Below are 18,231 nucleotides of genomic sequence, written 5' to 3' on the forward strand. Positions count from 1 at the left end.
TAAATAATTTATTCTGAATACATTTTCTTAACATTATTTGGTTTTCTAAAAGTAATGTTTTGTGACAGCTTCTCTGTGTAGCCCTGACTGTAGGGGAACTCACTATGTAGGCCAGGCTGGCCTAGAACTCACAGAGATCCACTTGCTGAGTGCTATGATTAAAGGCATGCCACTATGCCTAACTAAAAGTAATGTTGGTTTTTTATTGTGATAAAATACATCTATGTTAAGATAAAATGTTACTTAGTGACATTTTAAGTTCATTCAAAGTATTGTGCAAGTGCCATCACTGTCCGTTCCAGAACTTTCCTCAACATACATGGACACAATGTTATCACTAGTAGTCAGCTCTCTATTTCCCATCTTCATTGCTCATAACAGATATAAAAAAAATCTGTTTTCTCTCTGTAGATATACTTACCTAGTTGGATATTTCATTTACACAGAATCATAATGTGTGGCTTTTCATGTATAGATTCTTTTACTTAGCATAGTATTTTCAAGGTTCATCCATACTGTGCCATAAGTCACTGCTGCTTATGGCTAAATAATATTTTATTTTATGGATGTATACTGTTTTTTTTTTTTTTTTTAAATCCATTGTCAGTTATTTGATGTTAAAGGTCTTTTTACCCTTTTGGCTGTGTCTTAGTTAGAATTTCTATTGCTGTATAGAGACACCATGACCACTGCAACTCTTTTGAAGGAAAACATTTAATTGAGGTGGCAGCTCACAGTTTCAGAGGTTCAGTTCATTATCATCATGGTGGGATATGGTGGCATGCCAGCAGACATGGTGTTAGAGAGGTAGCTGAGAGTTCTGTATCTTGCAGGCAGCAGAAAATGGACTCAGTGTCACACTGAGGGAAGCTTGAGAAAAAGAGACCTCAGAGCCTGTCCCCACAGTGACACACTTCCTCCAACGAGGCCATACCTACTCCATCAAAGACACGCCTCTTAGTAGTACCACTCCTGAGATTATGGGGGCCAATTACATTCAAACTACCACAGGCTGTTACAACTAGACCTATTTATAACATTCATATATAAGTTTTGTCTGAACATTTATTTCCCATAATATATGATCAGCCTTTTTTTTTTTTTTAAGATTTTATTTATTTATTACAAATATAGTGTTCTGTCTGCATGGCTGCCTAAACACCAGAAGAGGGCATTAGATCTGATTATAGATGGCTGTGAGCCAACATGTGGTTACTGGGAATTGAACTCAGGACATCTGGAAGAGCAGTCAATGCTTCCAACCTCTGAGCCATCTCTCCAGCCTGGTTTTTTTTTTTTTTTTATTCATCTAAAAATATTTGATTTCCCACATGATTTTATTGCATTGTTTAGAGAATATGTATTATATGATTTTAGTTCTTACAGAGTTGATGGCAGTATACAGTATGTCTTGGAGAACATTATATGTACTTGTGCTTGTTAAGAGCCTGTGTGCTGCTGGGCCTAGCTGGTTTATAATGTCAAGTCTATTCTGTTCCTTGAAAGAAAGGTATTGAGTCTCCAGATGTTGAATTGTCTTGGCATTTCTGAGTTTTTACTTCATGTGTTTTGGGACCTGGTTGATAGGTGCATATAAGTTTATGTTTATAACTGTTTCTTCCATGTGGATGGACCTTATCATTATGAAATGTCCTTTGTCTTTATTTTGAAGTTAGGTTGTCTGATGTTAGTACAACCAGTCCAACTTTTAGCTACTGTTTACATGACTTATGCTCTCCACCCTTGTTTTCACCGTTGTTTCTTTACTGTAAAGTGTGTCTCTTCAAATAGCATTTAGTTGGAGGTGCTGGGTCTGCAGTCGTTTTGTTTTGTTTTGTGTTTTGAGGTAGGTTTGTCTCTCTCACGTAATTCTGGCTAGCCTGGAACTCATAAAGATAGATAGATCTGACTGCTTCTGCCTCCCAAAGTTCTGAGATTAAAGGTGTGCACCCCATGCTGGCCCCTAAATTATTTTTTAAATAGAATTGAGCACAAGTTAATCTGAAATTTTCTGCTATACTTGGTATAAAATTAGTGGTACTATTTTTAGTAATGGGAGGTTTTTAAAGCGTGTAATTCTCATTAGCCAGTGTTATGCTTTTTTATTATGTGTAGTTGGATAGTCTTTGGAAAAGACTTTTAGTTTTTGAAATTTTAAAAGCAAAGACAGATTTTTCCATCAGGATATTTTTTACTCAGAAATTAGCACAAGAAATTCAGCCAAGTAAACAATGTGTTTTCCATTTTTCACTGGTATAATTTGAGGCTCCATTTAAATTCCCTCAGAGAAAATGATTCTTAACATTTTAGAAGACGGTAATTGCTATAAGATCCTATTTCTGTGACTAGTGAGGTTGCTCAGCAGATAAAAGCACATGCCATCAAGCCTGGTTCTGCCCTTAACCTTGTGGGGAAAAGAGCACCAACTTCCATAAGTTGTCCTCTGAGCATTACATATGTTCGCACGTGCTCTGGCACACACACACGCACACGCACACACACACACGCACGCACACACACACACACACACACACACACACAAATATACAAACAAAATATACAAACAAATGTAATTTTAAAAACGGTCCCAGGGGTTGGGGTAATGACTCTGTTGTAAAGTGCTTGTCATGCAAGCATGAGGACATGAGTTCAGAACCCCAGGACCACGTGGTGGAAGGAACTAACTCCTTGAAGTTGTCTTCTGCCTCTGCACATGTACTGTGGCACACTCACATAAATAAATGTAATTAAAATAATGTTTAGAAAGTGGATACCAATAGAAGATGACACTCAACAGTGACTCCTGGCTCCAAAGTGTGTGCACACTCACATGGACATCACACACACACACTTTAAAAGATAGATTCTTACACAAGACATACTCAGATTGTACAAGCATACAAACAATTTTTGTTCATTATGGTCTGTATGTCTAAAATTTTAAAATCCTGAGTTACTAAAATGTGGTTTGGCATTTAAATTTGGTGATTAAATGTTTTGGGGCTTTCTGAAGTGATTGTATGTTTCCAGCATGTTGTAGTTACATATTTAATCATCTTGAGTTTTTGATTTGTTTGTTTTTGCTTTTATTTTTCCTTTTTTTTTTCCCAGACATGGTTTCTCTGTGTAGCTCTGACTTCCCTGGAACTTGATCTGTAGGCCAGGCTGGCCTCGAACTCAGAATGCTGGAATTAAAGGCGTGAGTCACCATGCCCGGTGCATCTTCTCTGATAAGTGAGAGCACAGAAATTTACCATGCCAGAAAAAAAGGTGCTTAATGCAAGGTTCCTGTTGTGCTTTTATACAAGCTTCAGAGATTGATTTGTGACATTTTTAGTTGTCAGTAGGTATTGGTAATGATCTTTGCTGATCACTGTGTGTGGCGTGGGAGGCTTGTGGTGTTGCCCAAGCTGGTTTTGAACTCTTGGGCTCAGTTGATCTCTTGCCTCAGCTTCCTCAGTAGCTGGGATACAAGTGTGTGCTGTCCACCATGCCCAGCACGGTTTTGGTTGTTGTTGTTTAATTTTGAGATCGTATTTTAATTACATTTCTCCCTTTCTTTTTCTCCCTCCACATCTCCCATATACTACCCCTCCCCACTCGCCTTCAGATTGGTGGCTTTTTTCATCAAATGTTATTGAGTACATATACTACTGGAATGTATGTTTTCAGGGCTGACCATTTGCACTGGACAACCAGTTAGTGTGCTCTTTCCTGGGAAGGGCCACCTCCCACCCCCGGCTTTACTCAGTTACCTATAGTGCTTTGTGTCACGTTGAGCCTCATGGGCTCGTCTCTGTCAGTTTGGCATGTTTGTGAATGTCTGCACTTTTGTTCTGTGGATGAAAGAGCAGAGGGAAAGCATAGGCTGGCCATAATTAAACAGCTCGGTGTTTTGCAGAATCTTTGTCTTGCTTTCTCCAATCTCCAGAGGTAAGGAGGAGTCCTAGAGAACTGAGTTTCTGTTACTGCTCACTGTGTCCAGGCAGTGTTTTAAACATGTAATATGAACTACACGTTATAATTTATAGATGCTCATCCTCGTGAATTCTTTCATGGAGTACATCATCTTAAATTTCATTTACATCACTTTCCTATAAACAGAAGTTGTATACCTATAGATGAAAATAATTTAAGAAAGCAGGGGTCTGGAAATATGGCTCAGTAGTTAAAAGTTGACACTGGCTGCTCTTACAGAGGACCCAGGTTTGAGTCCCAGCACCAGCATCACAACTGACAACTATCTGTAGCTCCAGTTCAGGGAGATGTGATGCCCTCTGCTGTCCTCCTGGAGCACTGCATACACATGGTGCATACAGACATGTAGGCAAAACACCCCCACACATAAAATAATAGTATGATTAAGAAAGGAAGAAACCATATACAATTTATTAACAGCACAGTGTCAACAATATATTGCTTTAGGAAACTGGGGCTTGATGTCATGTACATCTCTCAAGGGATATGCTGTTTCTCTGAAAAGTTATTTGATGGAGTGCGTAAGAAAGTGGGTGATATGGGATCTGCATAAGAGCTGAGGCTGATTCCACACCATCAACCCCTTCTCTGCATCACCTCCCTCTCAAACATACACACATTGGCACTTTATAAAAGCCCTCTTCCTGTGTTCTCCAGATCAGAGTGAATGCAAAGCTCAAGTTGTATGTCCCTCTCCACAGCTTTCTTGCTGACTTTATCTGCCACCAGCTGTCTGTCAGAGCTTGTCAGTCTGTGCCGTGTCACTTGTGGGTATTCCTCTTGCTTTTTTGTTCACATCACTTCACTGTCTAGTTGGATGAGCTTTTTGAGCTGCACGGTGCTTATTCTTGCTCTCACTGTATGTAGTCTGCCTAGTGCCCAGCATGAAAATAGGCACCAAATAAGTTATGTTGTCAGCAAAGCTCTGCAGTTTAACTTTCCAGAGCATTCCAGACTCTTATGTTTTAGCATGTTTGTGCTCCAAAATAAAATTATTTTTTATTAGTATGTTCTTTTTTTGGTTTTATGAGACAGGGTTTCTCTGTGTAGCCCTGGCTATCCTGGAACTCTCTCTGTAGACCAGGCTGCCCTCAAACTCCAGAGATTAAAGGCGTGCACCACCACTGACAGCTTTTTATTATGTTCTTAATGTACACCGTCTCTCAGCCAAATAAACATTGTTCCCTGTATGTAGATGGGTAAATGTGCATTTAAACTTTTTTTTTTTTTCTTTTTCTTGAGACCTTTTTTTATTTTTGGAGCCCTGGTTGACCTGGAATTCACTATGTAGACCAGGCTGACTTTGAACTCACAGAGATTCACCTGCTTCTGCCTCCCAAATGCTGAGATTACAAGTGGGCCACCACACCTGTTTATCTTTTTTTCTTAAAGGTGTGTGTGTGTATGTGTTTGTGTATGTGTTATGTACACATGCGTACAGGTGCCTACAGAGGCCAGAAAAGGGCATCAGATTCTTCCCTGAAGCTGGAGTTAACAGGCAGTTATAAGCTGCCTAATGTAGGTTCTGGGAACTGAACTTCGGTCGTTTGAAGGGTAGCAAGTGCTCTTTAACTGTTGAGCCGTCCAGACCTTGTTCAGCTTTTCATATAGGATCCAAACTCTAGTCCTCATACTTGTGGACAAGAGATTTATCCATTGATCTATCTCCTTAGACCCCAAATGTTTCTTAAGTGGCCATTTTCTTTGAGATCTAATTCTCTTGTATTTCTAGGTTGCTAAACTGACATATTGTTTAATTGTGTTTATAATTAAAGGTATATCTTGAGGCTAGTCTCTTGCCTTTTGTAGCTGTTATGATTTTTTTGTTTTTTGAGACAGGATTTTTCTGTGTAGCCCTGGCTGTCCTGGAACTTGCTTTATCGAATAACCTGGGCTCTAACTCATAGAGATCCTCCTGCCTCTGATTCCCGAGTGCTAGGATTAAAGGCATGTGCCACTGCTGCCCAGCTATGATTTAAAGACAAGACTCTAGCCCGCTTTCTCTTTGTGCGCTGCTTTGATTCTGACTTGAAGTCCTGAGGTGCACTTTGCTGTCACACAGGTCACACAGCGCTTCTGGATATCAGACTCGCCCACACATCTGTTTTATTTACTCTGTACAGACCTTCCTTTCTCAGGCTCCTGCTTGTACAGTTTGGTTTGTTACTTTTAGGTTACTTTCTACCATGGGTACTGGGAATTGTACTCAGGTCAGCAGTTGGTGGCAAGCACCGTTATCTGCTGAACCATCTTACCAGATCCCCTGCTCTAGTTTATAGGAGACTTGATTTTTAAAGCTGGTGTGGATACACTGCCCACTCTCATCTGAGCCCGTGTTTAGGGGACCCTAGGGGTGAAATTGAGGTAGGCTAGTAGTGTACTGGGGGAAGGAACATGACCTGCTGCCTTAGGGGCCCTCTGACTGATGAGTGATGCAGAGCCACAGACCTCACAGACTGGCTAAGGAGACTGCCCCTGTGATGAACACCATGACCGAGAGCAGTCTGGGAGGAGAGGGTTATTTGGCCAAACTTTCATGGCACAGTCTACCAAGGACAGACTTCAGGACTGGAGATGGGAACTGAGGCAGAAGCCAGAGAAACACTGCTGACTGGTTTGCTTTCTTACAAATTCCAGGACCACCTGCCCATAGGGGGCTGGACCCCCTACATCATCATTAATTAAGAACAGGACCCACAGACTTCCCTACTGCAGTCCAATGGAGGCATTTTTTATCAATTGACTTCCTTTTCCCGGATAATTGTAGCTTGTGTCAAGTTGATAAAATAAATAAATAAACAAACAAACAAATAAACAAATAAATAAATAAGACCAATCAGGACAAAAGCCAAATTATAAACATAAAGTTTTTTTAAAACTTTGTTTTTCAGAAACAGTGGCCAACTCAAAGCTGGTAAGAGGTGTGTTTTCACATGAAACATAATTCAGAATAGTATTTTAAGCATCATTTTGCTTTTGTTTTACTTTCTTGCATAGTTGGTGTATGAATTCTTCTTGAGATTCTTGGAGAGTCCTGATTTCCAACCCAGCATTGCAAAGAGATACATTGATCAGAAGTTTGTACAACAGGTAAGGGACTCTTAAATCTCAAATCTTAGCACTTGCTTATTAAGACTAGTCATTCAAAATGTAAGTAACTTAAAAGTACTTAGTAATTGTCCTTGACAAACAAAAGCAACTTTGAGGGGTTGACAAGATGACTCCAGTCAAGCTTTCCTGCTTTTCCAGAGGCTCTGTGTTTGAGTCTTGGCACCAATGTCAGGCCCCTCACAAAAGCCTGTTAACTCCAGCTCCAGGGCATCAGGCAGGGCATCTGGTGGTCTTCTGACCCACACAGGCCACACCTCTTTTAGTAGCTTTCAGAAGTTAAGGGTTCTGTATCAAGGGTGAGCACCCAGTGAAATCAGTCAAGCTGCCCTTCCTGCAGTTCCTCAAAAGTTTGGGGTGACCATTTATAATCACTAAGTGTGAACTCTGGGTGCCTTTCTGGACATCCAGCATCAGTCACCTCCTTCCCTCTCCTAGTGCCACAGGTAAAATGAAGTGGTACCATCAAGGAGAAGAGGGAGCTAAGCATATGGAATGATTTCTTCATTTTAAGAAACTGGTATTGCCTCTATTTATAGAACTTACATGCAATTAATTTCTAAGAATGTGTCCATTTGTTTTTATTGTCAAGAGTTTTTAAGACAATTTAACAGTCTCTTTTTAAATCATTTGAAATTGGCCCTAAACAGAATGGTAAAGTGAAACAAATGTTTCTCTATCCATTTCCTTTTTTGGTTTTTCAAGACAGGGTTTCTCTGTGTAGCTTTGTGCTTGTCCTGGAACTCACTCTGTAGCCCAGGCTGGCCTCAAACTCATAGAGCTCCACCTGCCTCTGCCTCCCGAGTGCTGGGATTAAAGGTGTGCGCCACCACCGCCTGGCCCCATTTTTTCTTTTAAAGCCATTATCCATATGTAATAAACCTTGTTAGGAATTCGATGCTGAGGGCACAGTTAAACTCCATTATGAGGACCTTTCAGACCACTGTCAGACCACTGTCGGGTGGTCCAGATGTTAAAGACTCTACATAGTTAGAACTGTTCCTGGCTCATAGACGGTAAACAACACTGCCTGCCTAGTCCTTCAAGAGCTCTTCATAAACTACACCAGACTAGATGTCTGTTAACAGTGCAGTGTACACTTCAGCCATGAGTAAAATCAGTCAAATTAAAATGGGGTCTTTGGGGCTGTTGCAGAGGAAGCACATTTATTTTCTTGTCTGATTCTCATGTGGAATGCACTCAGGCCCTAATATTTCAGATGTCAGCAGGTTGAGGGGAATCTTGCTACTTCAGCCTGGTACTCTAGGTACACAGAATGCTGGGCTTTTCTGGGGGTGTGAGGGTAAACCTGGTACAGCAAGAACCATTTTCTACCTCTACCCCAAACTCCTAAGCTGTCTTGGGAAGCTAAGGCAGTAGTCTGATTCCAGCAGTCCGTAGCCTGCCTATGACCGCCTCTGGGGACTAGATGGTGCTCTGTAAACTGCTGTATGGGGATTCTCTGCTTTTGAGAGATTTTGTCAGACTTGGGGGTGGGGAGTAACCCTGCAAAATTTAAATTTATGTTCAAATCAGGGAATCTCCAAAGAAGACTAAGATGTATTCATTGTTTTTGTGAGTGTGAGACATGGAACCCATCATTTGAATACGTCACAAATGTTAAGCTTGTAGAGAGAGCCCACATCCAGTGCCACACTGCTAGTAAATGGCAGAGTCTGGATTTGAACTAGAGCAGTGGTTCTCAACCTCCCTAATGCTGTGACCATTTAATACAGTACCTCGTGTTGTGCTGACTCCCAGCCATGAAATCATTTCATTGCTGCTTCATAACTAATGTTTCTATTGTTATGGCTCATAATGTAAATATCTAGTATGCAGTATATCTGATATGAGACCTCAAGGGGTCATGACCTACATGTTGAGAACTGCTGAACTAGACCCTCTGACCTTGATTGAATTATTCTTAAAAAGTAGTTTGAGGGCAACAGAGCCAGAAAAAGCAGGTTTCCTGATATGAATATCATATTTCTAATTAGGTTTATTTAGTCATAATATTTCAAAATATGTTCAGCTAACAAGTACTTTCAGGCTTAGTATTTCCCCTTTAGAGATAAATCTACTTTGAACAAAGTCATTTTTCAAGTAAACCAATATCCAAAACAAGAATTTAAGGTTAAAAGTTTAGCCATTTTTAACTATAGTGATTTGGATCAGTGCTTCTGTTTCATAGGTATTTTTGGCTATAGCCTCATGCAGTACCATAACCTAGCCAAAAGTGAGTGCAAGTCATTTGTTTAGGGCACGTGAGTGTGACTTATGACTACCTCAGAAATTCTACTTGGGTTTGAAATCTACACGTAATTGAAGACAAAATGGAGTCAGAGCATCTGGTGAGGCCCAGAGCTTGTCACCTTTTCTGCAACTACCCAGCATTGCAGTCTAGAACATAAGGTTCCATGCAGTTTGGTAGTAGACTATATATATTTGCATATGGGCTTGCTGTTTGATACAGTCTCACCTGATGTGGCTTTGGAACTCACTGTGTAGATCAGGCTGGCCTCCAATGACCAGTTCTTGGAAGGCGGAGGCAGGAAGATTGCAAGTTCAAGGCCATCCTGGCCACATGAGTTCCTGTCTCAAAGACCAAGTTTTTAAATGTACTATCAAAATACATTAAATGTTTCTCAAATTATAACACTTAAAAAATTGTGTTAGGAAAGAATTTTAAAGTCACTGGCAAGGTTAAAAAAAATCTTATTTTTATAAAGTATTTATATTCTTTAAAATGACACAAAAGATGTATAAAGATGAATTTAGTAAAAATATTCATGCTTTCCTCAGAAAAGATAAAATCTGATAAGGCAGAATATTTAGGAAAAAGGTTAAAGATTTCATAAGCAGTCTTACGATCAAAATTAGAAAAAGAGTGGTTTTAGCTCGATTATTTTTTTAAAGTAATTTGTCAGATTTCTTTTAAAGCTCCTGGAGCTTTTTGATAGTGAAGATCCTCGAGAACGCGACTTCCTGAAGACTGTTCTGCATCGGATTTATGGGAAGTTTCTCGGGCTGAGAGCGTTCATCAGAAAGCAAATTAACAACATTTTCCTCAGGTAAATCCAGCGTTTAGAGCATTCTTCCCTCTCTCATTTTCTTTAACCAAGTTCCTTCAGGCTAATTGTAACATCTGAAACCTGACCTAGCTGATGCGCTCTCCAGCATTCCTACCTGTTTCATGGTCTCACTTGTGGCAGCTTCACGTTTGAGACGCATGGGACCTCCTCCTCCTCCAGGTCGGCAGTGGGGGTGAAGACAGTGTTTGGTAGATTAAAGGAGAATTTGCTGAAAAACTTTCGCAGAGCTTTTTAATTTTTTTAAATGTTATGAAGCCAATACCTGTACAAGTGCTTTCTTTTGATTTTTTCTGACAAAGCTAATTAAAATCCATATGGGACTATGATTTAAATACTTGTGAAACATTTGCTTCACATTAATACCTGTGTTTGAGGTTTATTTTCCTTGTCTCAGTTAATTGAAAACAGGGGATTAGGCTAGAACTGGACATGAGTGGTGACAGACACCCCCCCCCCAGAGTCTTAGGTCAGTGCTCTGTCCCTCATCTACTGCAACCCCATATCACCCCACTTCCTGCTGTCCTTTGCTCTAAAGGCAGTGGATAGCCTATGTCATTTACACTCCAGAAAAGTTCTGAGCAGCTGAAACAGCAGACCCCTTTTCCTTGGATCTTGAGAGTAGTGGTTTCCTTCTTTGAAAAGGCCGCTTTAAGCAATCTCTCCCTCTTCCTTATATATTAAGTAAAATAGAATAATCCAGATGAAATGAGACTGTTATTCTCAAGTGGCAAATGTTATGTGACTTGAGCAAATAGCTCAAAAGGTCAAAATTGGCTACATAGCAAGCTTGAAGACAGTTTGGGATGCATGAGACCCTGTCTCCAGAGAGAGAGAGAGGGAGAGGTGAACAAAATGCCTTGGGCTAAACACTTCAGAGAAGACCCATCACTGCAGCCCAGGCTTGGTTTCTTCGCCTAGCCTGTTTTCTGATGTTTACATTTTATTACATCTATCTTTATTTCAAATTCAGGTTTATATATGAAACAGAACATTTCAATGGTGTGGCTGAACTTCTTGAAATATTAGGAAGGTAGGTGGGGTTGTTATATTTAAAGAATTCAGTACTGAATGAATGTTTTATGTAACAAACAGCTGGAGTTGAAAAACCCAAGTTCCCATATTTTTAGAGTTTAGAACACAATGCTAGAGTCCCTGGGTTCAGGCCCCAACAACAGAGCCTAAGATGGTTTTAGGGCGTTGGCGTATAAAATACTGTTGTGTATAAGGTCTACACAGCCTTCTCCCTTTGGAGCTGTGGTGTGTATGCCACAGATGTTTTAGGCTCCAACTGGCAAGAGATAGGAGTTGTCATTTTATCAAACATTCAGTACAGGAATTCTTACCCGTTAATCTAGCTGTTCTTTAGTCTTTGGTTTTATATACACATTCCCTTCCTGTTCACTACACAGAAGTCATGGTAGAATTACATTAATTCCAGATTATTCAGAAATGTGGGAGAGACTCCCCACTTACCCCAGAACGTGGCGATTCTAACAGCACTGAGACAGACTCCTGTTGCTTTGGGAGGAAAAGAAAATGCAGCAGTGCAGAGCTGATGTGACAGTGTAGAGGATGGATGCACATGGCCCTGCAGGAGCAGAGCCCTTTCTGTGTTCATAGATAGTGTAACTCTGGAATCAAAGGGACTCCTTAACCCTTCCCCTCCCTGCCTTTTCTTCCCCCAGCATCATCAATGGCTTTGCATTGCCACTGAAAGCAGAACATAAGCAATTTCTAATGAAGGTTCTTATTCCTATGCACACTGCAAAAGGATTGGCTTTGTTTCATGCTCAGGTAAGTTTCAGAAAAATTGCAAATGAAATGAATATTTAATATAAAGGCAAAGATTTGAGAGATACTAAGATGCTAGTTTTATGTCTGTTAAGGAATTTGCTTTGGACCATTTTTATGAGTTTGTTTCCGTACTACTAGTACAGTTGTAAGTTAGACATACAAGTTTACTTAGGTTCAGGTCCAGGACCTAAGCTAAGCTACTTAGCTACGTGACCCTGAGTGAATCTTACACATCAAACCCTAACGACCTGTTAGAAAGGTCCTGGTCACTGTTAAACTTAAGAGCAGCAGTTCTCAACCTTCTTGACACTGTGACCCTTTAATACAGTTCCTCATGTTGTGGTGACCCCTAACCTTACCATTATTTTTGTTGCTACTTTATAACTAATTTTGCTTCTGTTATGAATCATAATGTAATACCTGATATGTAATCCCCAAAGGGATCACGACCCACTTGTTGAGAACCACAGCCTTAGAGGATAATAATCTGCATATTTCATATTCACAATTTCATAGGCACTGGAAGTCTAAATGGGTATTAAAGTTAACCAAGTCTAAAGCTAAGAATCTGCTGAACTTATAACTTAAAGGATTAAAAGTTACACAATTATGAATATACTCATCCCATACTGCAACTAAAAACTGAAGTGACATTTTGTGTAAATGTGAAAATATCTCGTATCCCTAAATGTCCCTTGACTGCCGTCTCCTCCACTTGTCTTTGCCTTTAGCTGGCGTACTGTGTGGTGCAGTTCCTGGAGAAAGACACAACGCTGACAGAGCCTGTAAGTGTTGGTTCCCTCATGTGCTGGTCTGGTGAGTGCCTGTGCAGCATGGGAGCAGCTTCTGGGGGCGGGGACGGGAGCATGCTCACGAGGAATGGAGATCCAGACACCACAGTGGACACCCTCACTGGGATCTGTTCCTCAGCCACTTTTTACAGTGAGTTTATGTTAAGAAGAAAGACACAAAAAGATGGTTTCCTCGCCTTTAGCAGTTTGGATTACAGTCTTAGAGTATATCTGCCCATAAGATGCAAATTCGGGAGAGAGTGAAAAGATAGATAATTATCAAGAAAAGTGACTGAGCTCGGACAAAGATGGAAGGTACCAGAAGCATAATGAAGTGTAACCTTCAGCACTGGCTGATCTGGAACATCCTGTGTATATCCTAGACTGGCCTCTAGCTTGCTGTGATCCTCCTGCCTCAGCCTCCTAAATGCTGGGATTTTGACCTCACCCAACTGACCATACAAACCCATTGCAACATTAATAAAATGAGTGATAGAATGATAGAATGCTTTCTAAGCACTTTAAATACAAATACTAAAGGATTAAATTCAACTATATTAGGCTAACCCTAGGGGTGCTTAAAAATTTATATGCATGGTATTCATCTTTCACTTGAAAAGTAGTTACAGTATCACAGCTGAAAACAAATCTTAAAGATAATCAAAATTCAAAGCTCTGTGGTACACATGGAGCTAAAGCACCCTAATGAGGTCAGCTATCAATTCTTGACGGCTCACACCTGGCACACAGTAACTAACTTAATGTGGTGTGAGTGAAGATTAAGGAGAGTTTCGAAGGCCATGTAGTTCTGTTTTTCTTTTTAACCTACAGAGTTGAACATTCTGGCAATTCTATTTTTTGTATTAGTGCACTACTGGATGAGCAGAATTTCTTTAACTGTTTGTTGAAATATATGGTCTCCTAATATTTTATTGTACCTTGATTTTGTCAACCAAGAAATAACTTGGGAACCCTGGCTTTTAAAATGTGTAGTTTATAAAGTTTAGATAATAGGAAATTATCTGTTCTTTGCTTGTGAAGAGCTGAGGCTTGAGCTCAGTTTATTGAGTGCTGGCCCAGCATGCACAGGGCCCTCATAAGCCTAAATGAGCCTTTCATCTCATTGAAAAAAAAAAAAAAAAAAGAGGAAGGCAGACACAGAAGATCAGAAATCCAAGGTCATTCTTGACTCTGGTATAGTCTTTAAAAAAAAAAAAACTTCCTGTAAAATAACCTCCTTCACCCAGTCAGGTTGTATTTCATTTTCTTGTGTTTTAATTGATCATTATGTCAATGTTCTTCCATTAGAATGTCAGTAGGTTCCACGTAAACCAGAGACTCCATCTGCTCACCTCTGTCCAGTGTCATGTCCCAGGCCCTCAGTATGTATTTGTTGAACTAGCCCAAGTGCAAAGCTGAGTAGGAATGTTCATGTACTGAGTGCTGAATGCTTTATTTTGGGAATTAGTAACTATCCTGACATTAGCTAGTGGAGGTCAGACAGGCTCTGGCTGTATTCCAGGACCTGTACCCGAGTACTAGGATTACAGACATGCATCACCACACCCGACTGTTCAGTTCATTCTAGCTTTCATTGTTTCTTGTAGGTGATCAGAGGACTGCTGAAATTTTGGCCAAAAACATGCAGTCAGAAAGAGGTAGGTTTTAGTAAAAAATACAATGCATTTCAGTCAGACTTTGCAATCTTGACCTGCTCCAGCATGCGGGGAGCAGGGAGACAGCACAGCTCTGAACTGTGCCCACTTCCTCATGTGCAGATGTGCCTGTCTCTACAGCTTCTAAATTAGTGTCATTTGTTGTAAAATTTTTAACACTTTTTTTTTTTAACCTAGGTGATGTTTTTAGGAGAAATTGAAGAAATCTTAGATGTCATTGAACCAACACAATTCAAAAAGATTGAAGAGCCCCTTTTTAAGCAGATGTCCAAGTGTGTTTCCAGTTCTCACTTTCAGGTATCAGCTTCCTTCCTGGGTGACACTCTGATTTGTCCCATCCTTTCCCCGTGAATTTTGATGTTTCTCATTATCTTTTGTAGGTTGCAGAAAGAGCACTGTACTTCTGGAATAATGAATATATTCTTAGTTTGATTGAAGAAAATATTGATAAAATTCTGCCAATTATGTTTGCCAGTTTGTATAAAATTTCCAAAGAACACTGGAATCAGTAAGTTCTTATTTTTATTTTTTTAACATATAGTCTAAATAGCCCTGGCTGGCCTTGAAATCATGTATTACTTAAAAAAAAATTTTTTTTTGAAACCTGTACTGCAGGCTACCTAACATTTTAGATATTAAAGTTGTATGTGAACATTCCTTAGCAAATGGTCTCACCAAAGTGTGGTCCAGTGCACTTTCGGAAACATAATGTGGCTGAGCTGCACCTGGCCTCCCAAGCTAGGAGCTTAAGACAATACATTTTAACATCTGTGACATTTTCATCTTGCCACCCAGGGTTTCAGATGAGACATACATGAGGAGAACCAGAATATTCTCAGCTATGTTAAACCTCAGCATAACATAGGAAGGATGTAAGCTTTGGAGTCAGATCATACATGCACCTCTGGCTTGTATAACCAGAGTTACATCATCTAAAGATAACTGTGTGTTCATCTGACACCAGCCCAATTCAGAGATGAAAGTGCTGTGTTTCCTGGCTGCTGGCCTCTAACCCTGAACTGGCTTCTTCCTTCAGGACCATTGTAGCACTTGTGTACAATGTGCTGAAAACCCTAATGGAGATGAACGGCAAGCTTTTTGATGATCTTACTAGTTCCTACAAAGCCGAGAGACAGAGGTACTTGATACACTTTATAATTCAGTGTTACTCAGTTCAGAAAGGTCTATCTCTCAGTTGTTGGATTTTCATACATTTTATAAATTTGACATGACTTTCTTCCTCTAATGGTTAGATTGTGGTCTTCTGTTGGTCTCATGCTGAACCTTAAGCTAGTAAGTACCACGTGCACTGTAATTTACACAAACCGTTTGTCCACACTGCATTCCCTGACAGTTCCAGTGCTGTGGATTACCAGCAGGTGGTATTGAGGTCAGCATACTGTCACAGCCCTGGCTTAGGATGATAGTTACCTGGTGTTCCTTGTGCTGTATTTTAGAGGATAGATGAATCCCATATCCACCTATAGGAACATGCCTTAGTGATTATTTCCTCATAAGGAGGGCAATGACTACTCAGTCCATCAAGGCTGCCTGCCACCTACTGTTTTGTTTACGTAGAAAAAATCCAGCCCTCCAGTAATTTACTGAATGCATTCTTCTCTTAATAGCTTCATAGTGGGCCAGGACTTGGGAGGGTTAGGCAGTCAGATCTCTGACTCTAAGGATAGGACTATATAGCTGAGACCCCCTGTCAAACAAAACCCCACAATGTTCAGATAGAAATTAGGAACACAGTCTGAGCCCAGAAAGCAACAGGCAGAAAGAGGTGAGTAGGAAACTGTACATTGGTCACATGACTGTCAGATTCTTTAAAATGAGCTGTAGAAATAAAAGCCCATGTTTACGGCCTGTACCCAAACTGAACATGAACGGATGGGTGGGTGGGTTGTGGGTAGGAGAAAAGGTGGGGCTTCTGCATCACTGACCTAGAACCACTCTAGTGACTGTGGTCAGCCAATCCATGTGTGGTCACCGAAGCCTACAACCACTTGGGAGGGTGACAAAAGTGAGGTATTCCACACAGTCAGCTGCCAATGAGTGGCTTCCTTGAGCTTCTGATTAAAGCTGTTGGTTTCTCCGTAGAGAGAAAAAGAAAGAATTGGAACGTGAAGAATTATGGAAAAAATTAGAAGAGTTGAAGCTAAAGAAGGTTCTAGAGAAACAGAACAGTGCTCATCACATGCACAGCATTCTCGGCAATACAAGTGCCAAATAAAGACCAGCTCCCACCGCTGCTGGGTGGGCAGCTTTGTACACTTTTTTGGAATATATAAAAACTTCAAAGCAAACCTCATCAGTATAATATAATTAGGAGGCCAGTTTTTCCTGGCAAGTGTAAGCGAAAAAAATCTGGACTAAACATAGCCCTGTGCTGTATCATGGCCACAGTCTATCATAACCTTTGCCTAATCGATTGTCACCGTCATCATGTTAGGAGGGAGGTGGCTGTGCTGCACACAGAGCGGGTCGTCTGCTGTGCTTCCACAGTGCTGTAGCCCTGTCACATCTGAGGAAGGAGCTCCGAAAGATGAACTGAGGTGTTGTCCTTCCCTTCTCCCAGGGAGAGGGTAGGGTAAAAGCCCACATCTTTGAAGATACTGCCATTCTCTGGGTATTGCAACACCTTGCAGTTCCAGGCTTCCGAAGCACAAAGTATTAAAGCTGGGGAAAGTAAACCAAAATTCTGACTGCTCCCAAATACCCCCTTCAGCAGCAGCACCCCAGAGTGTAACAAAGTAGCATCAGCAGGTGGACCCTAGGCTCACCTCACCTTCATTCCTCTCCAAGGCTGGAGGCAGGGCCTTCCCAGTCCTCGACTGCCCGACCCCAGGCCTGCCTGCAGGGTGGAGGCTCCGAGTCCCACAGTGTGATGCAGACTGCTAGCTGTCACTGCCTGGCTTTATTTAAAGGAAATGCATTGACTATGTAGAAGCCTTGTATGTTCTTACCTGGTCAGGTATTTCTCACATGTTGTTATCAGTACCATTCCAACCTCTTGCCTTGCCGTTGTATGGAAACCTGTTTTATAATGAAAGATCTTCACTGGGGATTGAGCAGCATTTAATAAAGTCTATGTTTGTATTTTGCCTTATGTCATCTGCTCTTTTATATCTGGGAGATATTTACAGAAAATCACAACTTGTGGATGTGTTCTAATTAAAATTAGGATGCTTATGGTCCATGAATTTGTAATCTGGCCATTTATTGAAATGTAACCATTTAAAGAATCTTTTATAAAATCCCAATGTTCTAGGACAGGTTTATCATTAAAGCTAGTTTTAATTAAAACAGGCTGGGGAGGGGGTGAGTCTCATAATCTACAACAGCAGCAGTTCTGTGAAGGGCTGGGAGACTGTAACACGGTTTCAACCAAACACCAGTTTAAAATGAGCACAGGATTCTTGCTGCTGTGACAGGAACCTGGACATTCTCCATGACCCTGGAGAAACCTTCCTTGCAGTATAGTGGCTTGTAATTTTTGCCACATTATCAAGCAGTGGACTTCCCAGGGCCACTCTATCATCACACAGGCTTGCCTTTCCATAAAGTGGGAGTTTGGTTTTTACTCAGTCAGTAGGCAAAAATACTCCCTAATTATCTAAAGCAAATGTAATAGCTTAACTTTTCACAATACAGGAAAGCTCTAGTGTTCGCTGAGGCAGATTTCATTAGATATTTAATTATTAAAGTGATACGCCACTTAGAGTTTTGTAATCATGCTAAGCACACACCCTACCACCAGGGCTGCACTCTTGCTCCTAGATAGACCTG

General features: G+C 40.7%; 1 protein-coding gene across 1 annotated transcript in view; it reads left to right on the forward strand.

The window, feature by feature from the left end:
* Window positions 1-17,546, forward strand: part of Ppp2r5a (protein phosphatase 2 regulatory subunit B'alpha) — a 46,016-nt gene extending 28,470 nt beyond the window's left edge. The window contains exons 4-13 of the mRNA XM_036202315.1: window positions 6,976-7,068; window positions 10,027-10,157; window positions 11,149-11,208; window positions 11,864-11,972; window positions 12,704-12,757; window positions 14,371-14,421; window positions 14,617-14,736; window positions 14,820-14,947; window positions 15,476-15,577; window positions 16,543-17,546. Coding sequence (XP_036058208.1) covers window positions 6,976-7,068; window positions 10,027-10,157; window positions 11,149-11,208; window positions 11,864-11,972; window positions 12,704-12,757; window positions 14,371-14,421; window positions 14,617-14,736; window positions 14,820-14,947; window positions 15,476-15,577; window positions 16,543-16,675 — 981 coding nt within the window. The 3' untranslated portion in view covers window positions 16,676-17,546. The remainder of the gene's footprint in view (window positions 1-6,975; window positions 7,069-10,026; window positions 10,158-11,148; window positions 11,209-11,863; window positions 11,973-12,703; window positions 12,758-14,370; window positions 14,422-14,616; window positions 14,737-14,819; window positions 14,948-15,475; window positions 15,578-16,542) is intronic.
* Window positions 17,547-18,231: the final 685 nt, after the last annotated feature.

Source organism: Onychomys torridus, chromosome 11, assembly GCF_903995425.1.
Source record: "Onychomys torridus chromosome 11, mOncTor1.1, whole genome shotgun sequence".
Lineage (NCBI taxonomy): Eukaryota > Metazoa > Chordata > Mammalia > Rodentia > Cricetidae > Onychomys > Onychomys torridus.